We start from the raw sequence: 15,726 nt of genomic DNA on the forward strand, positions 1-15,726 counted from the left end.
CGTCTTTTTTGTTACCAACGCAGTGGACACCGTTTCAAAATAACAATGAGTGACGCTAATCAGACTTGGAGCCATTTCCTCCCTTCACGGATTCGTTATAGTTGACGTGTAGTGGTTACGGTTACAGATTTTACCGCAGATGGTTGCGCAATCGTGATCAAAATGTATTGGAATTGTGGTAAAAAATCTTGGCTGGTATTACGTGATTTAGAGCACAGGCTTTCGAATACAAGGTTGTTAAATTTTAGAGTTTTCATGTTTATCTAGTTTATATACTTTTAACCAATGACCTTTTATTTATGTAGACGTGTGACGTTCATAGTTGACAAAACTAAAATTTGGTCCAACGATTTTGACAACTTGACATGTTGCCGTCACCCATACGACTAACTAAATATAGGTTCCGGAACCTATATTTGATGGCTCACGACCGTGCGCCTGGTACCATATCTACCTCTTTTTACTTACATCCATGCTTTTAACCCCTATTACAATACAAAACAAGGATGGTCTTGAGTTCAAACCTTCTTGGTGCTCAGCAGTTATATTTATTATGGTTAGAATTAAAATAGCACTAACGATCACGAAGCAAAGCCTCGGACAAGCAGATGGACATGGCGAAACTATAAGGGTTCCTAGTCGACTACGATCCCGAAAAAGAGAGTCATAAATTGATGTCCAATATTTTAGAACATATTTACTCTATTTTCTACAAACAAAATAAAACTTTTAGGTAGTTTTAGTTTAGTTCTTAGTTTAATTTATTTTTGTTAGTTTTAATTTGTTTTTAGGTCTACATAATTAAATAAAACTTTCTAGTCCTCTCTTAAGTCACTTTGAAGTAGAAAAAACTTCCACAAAGCTTGAATGTTTGACTGTTATCAAACCGTTTAAAAAATACTAAAACAAATTTGCTCTCACTTCTCAATGTCGATACCAACAACCAACGAGTCATTCGGAGTTATTACGTACAGTGTAAATGAGATAAAAAGCATAATGCCATGAGTCAGACTTACTGACATATTACGTATTGAGTTACTATAATAATAATAACAGCAAGTGAAAGGATTGGTTGTTACTGCTGCGCTAAGCTAAAAGGCCGTATCTCGGTACGAGTTTTAAATAATATACGGCATTTTAATAAATAAGGTATCAAATGTAGCAAGGAATGTGGCATTTGAGTGAAAAGCTGTCGGCCGATGATAGATTTCATTATTGTAACAGCAATATAAGAGACTTGACGAAGCAAAATTGTAGTTTTTATTTTGTATTTTTACACGTTTTAATCAAGGGAAAATGTCATGAAAAAAATTACACGGAAACTATACTATAATTACCCTGCATACAACAGCAGTACATATTATAATAGCTAGGGATATGGCCAAGTGATTTGACTAGCTAAATTTTTAAAGTAATAATAACCTGATACAAAAATGAGATGTTAAAAACCCGCCCAATGGCCATGTGTTCCGTCGCAAGTTTCACGCGGCGCACCGCATCTTTTGTTCCTTTCTAATTTCCTGGCTTACTCCCACTCTGACCGGTGGATCGTATATCTTTGCAATAGCCTTTACGAATAGTTAAGTATGGACAATGGGCAATGGCGTAGCTTTTTTGTAGGTATTACTCGCATTACATCATGTCCGTGACTTATCTTTCACGTCGGTCTAGGTATGAGTCACACTCGCGTGCCGGGCGAATAAGCACCGGCACGTTTTATTACTTCTACAACGCGAGTCGAATCGATTCTCCGTCTCTACCGATTGTAGAAGAACGACAGTGATGGAGATACGAATTTCGATGTCGAGCTGGTGATTCAGGTGAATTTTGTCCACCCACTAGTCAAATTCATCTCAAATATCGTGATCTGCCTCTCTATTGCTCTTGCGTATACGAGCGACAGAGACGCAGACAACGATTTCGATTTTTCTATGTTTGCGGTACGCCCTCAGCGGTTGTTTGGTTACAAATCTAGAGGTCATAGTAATCTGGTTAGGGTATTCAACTCGCATGTTGAATAATAACAGCCGGTATGTATTCAATTCTAGGAAATTATATGAATTTTGGTGATGACGTTGGTCCATGTGGGAATGCGTGATTTTGAAGGTGTATAAGGTTACGTTCCGAGTATATTAGGATTGTCAGTTATAAGACACTTTTGCGAGACATGTTGCTTTAGATTTCTGACATTTAATTAGGTAGCGTGAAGCTAAAAAAGTTAGTAGGTAGGTACAGTCAACTGTAAAAATATGGTGTACAAATCATCTCAAAAATATGTCCCATAACTCTTATGTCAGCCTTTGCCCCTATTTTTACAGTTGACTGTACCTATAACTTTCAACGAGGTTCAATATTTGAGCTCTGCTAACGTAGTCTTTTTTTCTCGTTTCTAGGTATCTTGATTATGATATTTATACATATTTAAAAGGCTTTTAAAGGACAATATTTATGTATTACATTCAAAGCGAATATATTTTGACTTGTTTCTGAAGCTTTCCATACTTTAGCACGATTGCACAATGTTGGTACTACAACTAGACCTTCGTTTTACGTTAACGCAATGGTTTGTAAGGCGTACAGAAGGACATATTGCACGCCTACTCTAAAACTAACTTTGTGAAACTACTATCACAACACAAGCGCCAAACCATACTCTAAAGCAACAAAATCGCTTCGGAAAAATCGTAGTGATTTATCTTATAGCCAAGCAGGATTTTCAAAACTGAGCGGTATTTACGATTATAACGGTAAGAATTATATAGCAATCATAATAATTCTGGTCTTTGACTAATGCTCAAAGTTTGCCAGAGAGCGATCGAGCGCAGTATACTCGGTGTCAAATTGACTGACAGAATCAGAAATTCCATCTTGCGCATCAAAACCAAACCCTGACAGCCGCTAAGCTTAAATGAGACTGGGCTGGACACATCTGCCGTATGCCAAACGACTTGTGGGCCAAGAAAACTACCGAGAGCACACCAAACATAGTGCGGCGTCACGGCAGACCTCGAAGGAGATGGCCGCACGATCTTGACGTCTTGACGAAAGATTGGCCTAATATTGCTATAGAACGAGACGCGTGGAAGTAAGAGAGGGCGGCATTTGCCCAGCAGTGGGACACAACAGTCGGACAAATAAAGAAAATAAAATAATAATAATTCTGGTGTTCTTCCTGTGCCCTTGGCGACTGTAGCTGGTACTATCTTCATAACAATAAGTTGGGCGCCACTGTAGTTACTCATGAGGATAAAACAGTGAAACTTACATAGCAATCACAATCTCGGATATGATCTCGTGAAAGTCCTTCTGGTGCTCTCCATTGACCTTGATATCGCCTGCGACTGGTACTATCTTCATAACACGCGCACGGCCATCGCGGGCTCGCCAAAGGAACACCTCCCCATAGACACCCTCGCCGATCTTGTGGCAATTCTTCAGGGCCCTGAAAACGTATGGGAGTTTTAGGATCTGTGTAGATTTAAATGGTAATTTTTTAGGTTGTAGCAGGGACAGTGAGTACAATATCTTGCATATCAAATTTAACCCTGGTATTCTAAGTATTCTAACCAGTCCGTCAAATGCGGTTGATGCAACCGGCCCTTGAAATGGATTAGTAATTCGATATAACAGAAAGTGAGGCTTATTTTGTACAGTTTGAGCATGCATTCGTAGAAAACAGTGCTTTATATTATATATTTATTAAGAGCTAGCATTATGTATTTTGCAATAGTGGTAGAAAATAAAATCTAAAGGTATTTCTGTAGTAGAAATTATTTCAAAATACAAATGTGAATGATAGTGATTGATAAATAACCCTTAATTACCATAGATTTGGAGAATACATTGAAGTTTTTTTTTCATTAAGAACCGACAATTTACCCTTTCATATTCAAATACAACGCCCTTTTCCGGTTTCGAGGCAAAAAGCGTGGAGAGATATGCAATAGAAATAAATGCTCTATGGTTCGCTTCCCTCTCAAAATGTAAACGGGAACAGGTGTTAACGACATAACGACTTTCCATCCTTTTTCAACGCACCGTTAATGAAAGTGATGAATGCACATTGTCTATGCTTGGATGAGCGTTTTAAATGCTACTAGATTGATGATAAGGAGAACAATAAATGTAAAGAACTCGTTAGTAGTTTGTAAGGTTTACGTAATGTAAATGTTCTATTGTCGGTATAACGTAGGCCAAGAATTCTAAGGAATAAATTGAAGGTACAAACTGAATATTTATTTGTTTTTTTTTTAAGATTTTAGACTAGAAAGCTAAAATTCATTGATTATTTTTATTATAACTGAAATGAGTGAAATATAAACAGAAAAAAGAGTTATAGGGTTCACAAAAAAAAAACTTAATATTCCTGACTTTTCATGTAAAAAACAATAACGAAATTAAGCTTCTAAGTAGTACACCGAGCTGCAAAATTATATAGACACGTTATGTTATGAATAGCTGGTGTACGACCAGCTATTCATAACATAATGTGTCATTTTTGTACTAACAGTAAAAGCCCAAGTCAAGTCAAATTCTTTAGCTGAGATAAAATAATTAATTCAAATATTTCAGATAATTCTTTAGTTTTAAGATAGACAATTATGTTCTAAATATTGTGTGAAAAACCCATACCACGCAATATACGAATATACAGGATAAATAAAGATGATAGTGAAGGTTTGACTCATCTCCATCTGTTTACACAGTTTTTTCACCTTAGTCGGAGGACGCTGCAAATAAACTACAATGAACCTAGCTATGCTAACGTCAGCTGACTGTCTAAACTACTTTAGCTTTACAATAACAAAAACAAGATGGAGCTATACTTGAATCCCATTTTTTTCTAGTAGCAATGGCATATCAAATCAAAGTCCTGTTTATGGAAACAAGTATTAAAAAAAAAATGCTGCATTTGATTTCATTTTAAATTGTAATGGACATTTATAAAATTACTCTTAGAAAAACATTAAAAATATTCCTTTGAAAATTAAATTTCAATCAGGGCCTTTTAAATTTGACCACAATTCAATTAATTACTTCACTAAAAGAAACCAGCAAATAATAAAAAAACCGGGCAAGTGCGAGTCGGGCTCGCGCACCAAGGGTTCCGTACCATAATGCAAAAAAAAAACGGAAAAATGCAAAAAAAAAACGGTCACCCATCCAAGTACTGACCACGCCCGACGTTGCTTAACTTTGGTCAAAAATCACGTTTGTTGTATGGGAGCCCCATTTAAATCTTTATTTTATTCTGTTTTTAGTATTTGTTGTTATAGCGGCAACAGAAATACATCATCTGTGAAAATTTCAACTGTCTAGCTATCACGGTTCGTGAGATACAGCCTGGTGACAGACAGACGGACGGACGGACAGCGAAGTCTTAGTAGTAGGGTCCCGTTCTACCCTTTGGGTACGGAACCCTAATAAAAATGACACAACACAACAATCTTGGTTGTGTTGTTGTGTAATAATTTGTCACTTTTTGTAGTGACAAAAAGAGTGAGATACCACTGTCATAATGGACAGACAGACACAGCATGGGGGCTGTTCATAAATTACGTCATCTATTTTTGACGATTTTTCATGCTTCGAATGGCCCCGTTTCCTCCTACGTCATGCTACCATTATCCGATGTCCAGACCCCCGCCCCCCCAATTTGAAATGACGTAATTTATGAATAGCCCCGTGGCCCTTATAAACTCTAAATCATAATTAGATTCCAAAAAAAGAAGACAATGTTGCCACTTTTTACTAGCGCGTCTTGTATTTATGTAAAAATAAGTAAGTAAAAGTACTTTTTTAAATTGTAGGAGTAAAATTACCAATAAATAAATTATCTTAGCGTGTTTATTTATAAAAAGGAATTTACTATTTTACAAACAAATTATTGCAGTGGCAACATTGTCTTACTTTTTTTGGAATCTAATTATGACTTAGAGTATAGTTTTTGCAGGATGCCAAAGTGACAATTATAATATTTATAATAAACACAACAATGAATGTAATGTTAGTATTGTAGCACCAACTTTGACCTAGTTAGGTGCAAACATTTTTTATTGTCATTACAAGGCTGAATAAACTAGGTTATGTATTGAAAAATTGACAATGGACATAAGTTATACATTTTATTTTCATCACATACAACTCTTCAATGATGTCACTATGCATTCTTGGATTTCCCCATAATGAGATGATTAAGAAGGATCAATGATCCTTAAGAAAAAACTTGCCGGGAACTAAGGACTCGATTTTGTTGACCTAATGTTGTAATTTAAAAATTAAACTTAATTATTAGTTCACATAATATTCCTACGGGAATATTATTCTCTAATATTGTAATAACACACCTAGCAAACCTAATTAGGTAATGGATTCAAGCAATTAACTGGCTGTTTTGTACCAAATACATACATTAGCAACAAGTTATGTCAGCAACTAGGTAACTCATTGTTTCAATTCCGTCACAATGAGTGTTTTGAGGCTTAATCTTTCTCGGAAAGCTATTACGACTTGGAATTTGCACGTCAGTGACCTAAATGGAGTCGCTTAACTTCAAACTCGGGTAAATCTATCGGGTATTAAGAAAAGGTAATAGGTTAGATATTTGCTGAGAGATATTTGTCGAATGGATATACCCGAGTTTGAAGTTAAGCGACACAATTCATGTTAGTGAACTAAATTCACAATCGATGACAGAGTGAACTTTTTATATTGACTAAATGATGACATAAAACAGTAGTGAAAGTTATTATGTTCATGCTCCACATTCAAATTAGTGGCAGATCTAACTATACTAACAATGGTCAGAACACAAACATGAAAAAATGATGAAGGACAATACATAATTCAAGCATGAACATTACAATGCCGCCTTTTGGAGAAAGTAGTGTTTGTATTTACTAACAATACACAATAATATACATGTTCACTTAAAAATGTAGGTTACAGCAAATAGAAACATGTGAATGTATTAAACAGGGTTTTTTGAAGAGATTTATACTTAGACAGAGATCATTGTTAGCATCTTCAAGTGTGTAGGTTGTGGATATTATTCTGTGGTAGAGGACACAGATATTCAGAAATTATTCCTACTTATTTATTTATCAAGTAGGTAGACAGTTCTGTCTAAAGGTTATTTAAGGTTGTCCAATAACCTCAGATTTCTTGAGAGCATGTTTACACTACACCTACATAACGACGTATTGCAAAACAATCTACCATCATCACTGCCAAGTGAAACGGGGAAAGTAAAACACATTTCGCATATCGATGTACGAAATAGAAAAGGGCGTAAATAATAACGGTTAGTATACTTACGTATCTGGATAGCATTCATCAAACAGAATCGCCTCCGTTTGGTTGCAGCGCCTCAGAACGTAGTCCCTTGCGGTCGTCGAACGATCTTCATGTAGCTTCTCTACCACTGTGACTTCGTGGTCAGAGTCAACAATCGACAGTTTCGATAGTTCGACAACGGTATCATCACAATCGTCGCTGAGGAAACCTAAAAACAAGAGCATTTGTTTAAGGTCGCATCGCACGCGTGACACACAAGGAAGTAGGCATGACGGACTTTCCCTATGCGTAATCGTATTACGTAGAAACCAGAACATGCCACTAAAAAACACTTTTTCTGTAATTATTACCCTAATTACTAACCTGAGTCTTGCAGGAAAAGATGCATGCACTTGGCTTTCGACACTTTTTAACGAACAAAGGCGCAGAACCAAGCTTTTATCCCGTTAGGGATAATGAATGGCAGTCAAAGTCAATTGATTTATGTACAACAACAACGATTTGCACTTGTCAAAAGTTTATTATTCACTATTAAACTGTAATAGAGATTATCGCACTACAAAACGTAGAAATTGCGCAAGTTAAAATAAAAAAAATTAAAACGTATGGACAAAGACTAGCGTCTTCCGTCCGCGACGAAGCCGTTTTGTGGTGAGGTGAGAAGAGAGGTGAGGTGAGGGCCCCGCGGGGTCGCGGGGTGCCGTAGCGGTTGAGAAAGGTAGCGGAAGCGGGACGGGTGATGCGGACCAATGGCCGCTCGTTAATGTTACTATAGTAAAATAATATAATCTTGCGCGTTTGCAAAGTATGCTAGGATAGTTTTTTTTATATCTGGTATAAATTTACATAAATAATTTTAATTACCTTTCAGGTCGTCATATAGTGTAGTATTGTTGCATAAGCTTGCTCGAGCATTATTAGGTTCCTGAAAAAATGTGTAACCGAAGTTTATTAAGTCCCGTGTACGTATTTGTAAATTTTTATATCGTGCAATAAAGTTGAAATAGGTTCAGTCAGCAGCAGAAATGATTGACCAGGCGAGGTGTCAGTGGGGAGACACTTCTGACTTCGGTCGAACTCGGCTCCGTTCGGCTCAGCATTGCTCCGAGCCATTATTAGGGTTGGCACCACTTGACTTCCTTAAGTAGCTAATACACTATCGCACCGCACCAAGGTCGTTGTGGGACGCACCCATAAGTAAGAGGGAGACAGCGATATCTCTTTCTCCCTACGATATCTCTTACTATTATTTCTTCTGTGGAGGTGTCGAAAGATCTGCACACGCTCTTCAAAATACAGTGAATACAGTGATGAATGACTTAATCACTAGCCGGGCCCACACAGAGCGAGCATACGCGCGAGGCAATTTCCTCGCGCACAATACGGCCAGTGTAGACGTGCTCCGCGCAGATTATTATATTAAGACATCGCCACTTTTTACTAGCTTGGTACCTACTTTATAATATAACAGACAATGGAAAATATAATACGGCAGTATTATTCCCCAAAGTCATAAGAATAAACAACGGCTTTGGAGTCTGAATTTAACTTCCGCGTGATTTTTCATAGCTTTTAGTTCATCAGCATAACATTTGAAAAAAAAAAAAATGTAAATAGATTTTTAAACACTACTCACTTTTATAAGCACTATGGTCGACCTGCAAGGCTTAGCCACAAGTGTACTTCTGCGACTGCTGATTGATTCATTGTGTAGGCAACCTAAAAAATAAAATCAGTTACAATCAAATTTAATTTAAAATAATCTCAATAAATTACCAACCTGACATTACACTGAAACTTTGGTTGGATGTGTCAAGTTGACTTGAATGAATAACTTTTTTTCTTAGTTTGTTGACAGTTAAAATTCAAAAAAGTTTAGAAATATTTTTACCTTCTTGCATTTCCATTGTATTGATAACACTCTCCCTGTATTTCCGTCCTTTACTATTTAAAAGCTCTTCTTCTAAAACAGATCTATCAAAATGATCATTCAACATAGTCATTCTTCTATAAATACTAAGAGATCTTTCCCATTTTTTGCCTGGTTGAAGAACTATTGCTGGCTTATCTGCAGGACTGTCTGGAATTACACTAAATTTCCTGGAAGACTTTCTAGTAGTGACAAAAGATTGTCTATGTACATCTTTAGTTTCTTCTATTTCATCAGAATCTAAATTAATTGCATCTTCATACAAGTTATTTACATCTTTCTCAAAACATTCTTCAGTCTGTAACTCATTTTCATCTGTTTTAATATTATTAGGACTATTTACAATCACTTTACTTCTACTAAGTACAGTCATATTACATTCACTACTAACACTACTAGAATCATTTGAGCTGGATTTTGTAGAGTTACTTTTTATCGTAACTTTTCTTCTCGTGTTAACAAAGCATCTGACTTCACCATCATCATTGCTGTTAGATTCCAAGTCGTCAGATATGGATATATCTGATTCATTGTCTGTTTCTTGTGGTGAAACACTGTCTTCATCAATTTCTGTATTTGAACTATCACATTTTGCCTTTATATGTTGATCTGAATTGGAAAAGTCATCAGAATCTAAATTATCACTCTTTTCATCCATATCATTATTATTGGACAAATTATGCTTTTGACTACTTCTAGACTTTTGTTCAACAATTTCTTCATCAGCAGAGTGATCTGACACATTTGTACACATTTTGTCATAGTACTTATAGAAAACTGAATCATTCATTTTTGTAAGACTGATAACGGGTTCTTTGAATACTTCGTTTGATTCAGTATCATTAATGTCTTCATTATCACTACTGCAAGTATCATATAAAGATGCATTATATTGTGAGTCTACAGATACACTGCTTTTACTTTCATCTGTCTCAGTACTGTTATGTGAAGTTTGTCTGGGGTTAACCGTTTTATCATTTTGTTCACAAACACTGAATCCAAAAAATAGTTCACTGGGCTTAGATCCGCCTAGTGATACCTCTAATTGTGAATCATTCATAGAAACACTTGTATTTACATTCATAGAATCATTACCATCTAGTTTACTAATATCAATTATTTCATTATATAGTTTTTTTAATTTGTCAACTTCATTATTGACACAACTGAACCCTAAGAATACTTCACTAGGTTTAGAGTCACCTAAAGAAATATTCATATCTGATTCATTTAAGCTGTCACTAAGGACAGATACACACTCTAGACTCTCAACATTTTTTGATTCTTCTTCCTCTTCTTTGTTTACATTTAGTTCTTGTTCAGTCTTGTTATTTTCTATTACACTAATATCAGATACATCACTTTTATCTACATTAAATACAGTTGGTACTGGTCTTTTACTACAAGGGGACTTTAGATCATCCCCCACAACCTTTTCTTCAATTATAGTCCCATAATTTGGACTTGTGCCACAACTAAGTCTAGAAATTGGTGATAGCTTGTAAATGGATGTTGCAGTTCTAATATTTTTGAATGGTGTGCTACTTAGAACAGATTTTTCTAGTACTGTTGATTGTAATTGTTGAGTTGATGGCTTAGTTCTTTTCCTAGTTACATTTTTATTGAATGATATAACTGGACTGCCAGAACTATTTAAATTGTTAATTTTGTTAAATATAGATAAGTTTTGGACTATTTTGTTAATAGATTCATCCTGGAACTTAGGGCTGCTAGGAACATCTTTCTCTACTATTAGTTTGTGTGCGCCAATATCAGTTATATTTGTAGATATGTTGCTGGTTTCATTTTCTTTATCAATTTCTGCAAACGAAAACATCATTCACTAAAATATAATTTAGAGTTTGTACTTATAAATAGCCTAACCTTGTCCTGTCCAATGTGATTTATAAAGGACATATTCCATTTTTAGCAAGATATTAATAAAAAGCTTGGATAGTTTGAGTTTACACTGGTTTACACAAACTTCTTGGTTTTTACTTAAAAGGTGAAACAAAGGAAAATTAACTCTATTTTCTACATAATTTGGTTTAAATTTCAATGGCTTAAACTGAGTATGGTGGGCAAGACAAGGCTAAACCCACAACTTTATCTTGTAGTTTCCAACCTCTTCAATCAAATATACAAACTTTTAAATTTACGACATAAGTAGAATAATTCAGAGATATTTCAATCAACTTCATCTTATAACATTTATTGCAGGGTAGACTGTCATAGGGCAAGAAGTGCAATAAACTCTCACATTTGTACATGTACATTGCTCAAACATAGTCAGAAAGGAAGAGCTTCACTCCTGCTCTACCGACCTTATGTAAGTGGGGCATGGTACAAATGCAATGTCAAAAGCAAGGAAAGGGCCTGTAGACGATCTTCCCTTATAGACGGTCTTCTCCACATTGATCTTAAGCTTTGGTTTCCTAGGAAACCAATTGGCCGCCGCTTTCCTATGAAACCAAAGCTGCTATAAAAAGAAGGTCCTGTGTTTAAAAATGCTTACCACTTTCACTACTGGAATAGTTGTATTTGTTCACTTTTCTGGTTTTCTTTTTGGCATAAGTCTTAGTTGGTCTAAAATAAAAGCAACAGATTAAATAAGGGATTTTTTTGTATGCAGATATATAATTTATCAACTAAGTTTTACTTTTAAAAATATACCTAGTTTAGTTAAGTATTTCCTGGACTTTTGTAACCCACCATGAAACAAATTTTATTTTATTGGTGATACCTATGTAGATCTAGAATTGAACCATGAAATTTGTTTTAAACCTAACTTATGCAATACACAACATCAAAACAAGTTATCATTATCTACAAATAAATCATTGCTTACCTCGGAGCCTGAACTTGGTCAAATAAATCATCCTTTTCCTTCACCTTAGGCTCCAAATGCCGAGGTGAAGACTTATTTAGCAACTGATCGAATAAATCCTGTCCCCTATTCACTCTTATGGACTTATCTGGTGTCAAATAGGCGGAATGAGACATGGACTCCCTAGGAGCACTTTCCATTTCTTTCACAATTCGTTTTACATACTTTTTCTTGCGTACTTTTTGAGAAGTCGTACTATACTGGCTGGACGAGCCCATACATGATAGTTCCCGTTTAGTTTGCTTTAATTTCTGTATGTAAAAGGCATCGAAAGCCGAACTTCTCTCGTCGAGCGTAAGCAAGACATCTTTGTGATCCAAACCACTCCCAGTATCTTTCTTCGATCTATATGTGCGTCTCATATCGAAATGACCTTAAATCATTCCAAATATTTCACTTTACATAGCTTTAAACATTGGACTAATTAAAATAACGCGCAAAGAGAAATAATAACAAAAGCCTTACGTTGTATATTATATCTATCCCTTATTACGTCAAATATGTCAGATAAATTCAAAAATAAATTGACGTTTTTTTTTTTTTTTTTTCTATGGACTTGAGGGCGGTGTTGCCCATAGCCAACGTCAAGTAAAAGGGTAGGAAATTAAACGCGGAAAAAAATTGACGTTGAACGATTGGCCAATGAGAGCATAGATAGATTGACGTTTTATATGGCAACATTTATAAAAGTCTTAAGTGGGTATCACACAAAATAATTTTAAAAACTATAGCAGACGGGCGTACAACCGTGGACCGGTCAACATTATTATTTCTCGTTCTCACTTATAACTGCGTCCTTAACTACATCGGACGTGCGGTGGAACGGTGGTCACTGGTCATACCTTGATCGAACAGGCCTCGGACCGGACCGGACTAAGGTGGCGGTCCGGTACGTCCGTTTGTTATAGCTTTAAGCCCAAAGCCCCACTCGCGTTCGCGGCTTCGCGCACAAGTGTGGAGCGGGCTCAATTGGGGCTCAACCAATGTCAAGTTAACCCTTGCACGGCGCTTAACGTGAAAACACGTTGGTTCTTTATAACTTGAAGTACTCATCACTGGTTCTGGTGTCTTGAAATTATCCCCTTATTTTTATTTATTATAGGTAATTATAGTGAAACAATCTACTACTACGGGTTGCTAGTGCTACCTACGGACCTACGGGGCTGGAAACATCTACTTAGAAACTTCGGTCACGGCTATAATAAACTTAAGGGCTTCGAGATCTAATTTATCTTAAAATTGCAAAATATCTAAAAATGCCTATTATTCTCTAGGTATTCTAGTCATGAAACTTCTAACTTGTAAGCTATCTTATACGGGTTACAATTTATCGTATATTATAATTAAAATAAAAGCATTTTAATACGAGAATTATTTATTTTTCAATCAGTTTGGAATATCTTAAATGAGTGAATGAACACCGACGCTGCTAGATAGTTATTCATAAAATATATCTCTAATATTGGTTTAAAATATAGATTGAAGTGGTAAGCGTACATGGCTTATTTTACAGAATTCCTTCAAGTTTCTCTAGTCTGATTGCATTGGTACATAGTTTTACTTACAAATAAGATGCCAATTAACATACAAGACTACTTACATATAAAGATAATATTAGAAAATTCACATTTTTAGTTTGCTTTGTAAATAGGTACCATAGTTAGAGAAATATATTTAGTCACAAGCAAATATAAAGAATGTCGACCGTGAATCGGGGATACCTTCGTTGTGGAGATCCTTAGGGATGGACTGTGTTCTGAGGGCCTACCGCGAACAACGTTCGACGTGTTACCTTACCTCACTGTCACACTTACGTACGAATTTATAAGTGCGACAGAGAGGCAGCACTAGACGTTTTTTCGATTGATAGGTTTAATGATGAAAAGCATATCTATCTATAGCTATGCCTGAAGGCCTAGCCAAGATGACAATCGTTCGCAAAAAAACGAAACGTTATCTGTCTCTATCGTACTAATATGGAAGTGATAGAGACAATAGTGTCGCTTCGTTTTCTGCAAACGATTGTCATTTTGGTTATTTGTCCGGGACATTAGGTAGGTACAGTCAACGTCATATAGTAGGTAGCATCCAAAGTATTCAAATAGTTCGGTACACCATATTTGAATACTTATGGATGCTACCTACTATATGACGCTGACTGTACCATCGCCCACACTGTTAACTGTACATCGGTGGACCTTGTCTTTTGTAATAAGGTCCACCGGTGTACAGTGAGTGTTGCTTTTTGTACATCATTAATCAATTATATCTGCTACTGACCTTACAAAACTTTATAGCGATACCTAAACAACAAATGCATCAACCATAGAAAACTATCTAAATTTTACATTAAGTCCCTTCTATATGAACACATTGTGAAATTCAACGGAAAACCCAGCTTTAACCTTATACATTCCTGTAATATTGATACATATTAATTCGCTAAAGCAGCATCTACACTAGGTGTGAAAATCCGAAATAGTGGTAAATGCGCCTATATAGAAATATAGGCGCATTTACCACTATTTCTTCTTTCTCTCTCTCCACAGACTCTTCTTTCCAGTCAAGAAGGGAAATTACGCCCATGGTTAAAGTGCCTAAACCTTTATTTACCCTCTACCTGTATTTCTCATTAGGCCTCATACTTTATATTTCCTCGTATGACCTAAAGTGTCATTCTATGGAACTTGCTAACTATGTAAACAAAAGTCACTAGTAAATTCATCATTCAGAGACAATTTCAATTATATATATATATATATATATATATATTTGTTTACATAGTTAGCAAGTTCCATAGAATGACACTTTACGAGTTACTGTGCCATATGTAATAAAAGAAAAACAAAGTGTTTTTTTTTTAAGTAGTCTAGTGTAGAAACTGCACACCTATTGTTAAGATACATACTTTTTACAGTTTTGTTTGCACAAATAAGCACTCCACTTACTTAAAAAGACATCCGTGATTTTTCATCATTCTTTGCATTAACGTATATCTATGGACTTGGCCTTACGGGCACTAAAAATGGTACTAGTTTAGCGGTGTGACTCACGAATTCCAGCCAATCGTGCAGTCTAACGCAACTAGTTGCGACCAATAGCGCGCGTGATGCGAACTTATCAACCAATCGTGCGCGTGATGCGAACTCATCAACCAATCGCGTTGCAGCGGTGTCACACCGCTGTACTGGCCCCTGTCATGCCTCATTATTATTGTCCGTAAAGCCAGTCCCTAGATATCTATGTCAATGATTCTTTGGCAGAACTTCTCATACAGTTAAGAATTTGCTTACATTAACGTATAAACAAAAATACTATGTTGTTGTTTAGTAAAATAGTTACATGTTTATTTATTTAAAAGACGAATCACAGTGCCTTCATTTCGTACATAAATGCACACACCCTTGTAGATTGGAATCATGTGATAAATGTCATAAATTTAACCTTTTAACCTACACCGTATGATGGTCTCACTTACTAGATAACCATGTCTTCTTACTTAAAATTATAGGTTTAACTATAACTGATAACAGACTAACTTAAAATAATGGAAATTAAATAATTGGTCAAAAGGTTAAAAATACGCAAATAATTCAGAGTTTAGTAAACACTG

At 35.7% G+C, this 15,726-nt stretch overlaps 2 protein-coding genes across 2 annotated transcripts in view; one reads left to right on the forward strand and one right to left on the reverse strand.

Moving 5' to 3' along the window:
* LOC134794161 (uncharacterized) overlaps nt 1-12,548 on the reverse strand; it is a 41,020-nt gene extending 28,472 nt beyond the window's left edge. The window contains exons 1-7 of the mRNA XM_063765878.1: nt 12,075-12,548; nt 11,742-11,812; nt 9,188-11,047; nt 8,933-9,015; nt 8,161-8,221; nt 7,318-7,504; nt 3,266-3,442 (exon numbers count right to left, since the gene is read on the reverse strand). Coding sequence (XP_063621948.1) covers nt 3,266-3,442; nt 7,318-7,504; nt 8,161-8,221; nt 8,933-9,015; nt 9,188-11,047; nt 11,742-11,812; nt 12,075-12,475 — 2,840 coding nt within the window. The 5' untranslated portion in view covers nt 12,476-12,548. The remainder of the gene's footprint in view (nt 1-3,265; nt 3,443-7,317; nt 7,505-8,160; nt 8,222-8,932; nt 9,016-9,187; nt 11,048-11,741; nt 11,813-12,074) is intronic.
* Nucleotides 1-15,726, forward strand: part of LOC134794194 (max dimerization protein 1-like) — a 621,339-nt gene that overhangs the window by 539,853 nt on the left and 65,760 nt on the right. The gene's annotated exons all lie outside the window — the stretch shown is intronic.

This window comes from Cydia splendana, chromosome 10 (assembly GCF_910591565.1).
Source record: "Cydia splendana chromosome 10, ilCydSple1.2, whole genome shotgun sequence".
NCBI lineage: Eukaryota > Metazoa > Arthropoda > Insecta > Lepidoptera > Tortricidae > Cydia > Cydia splendana.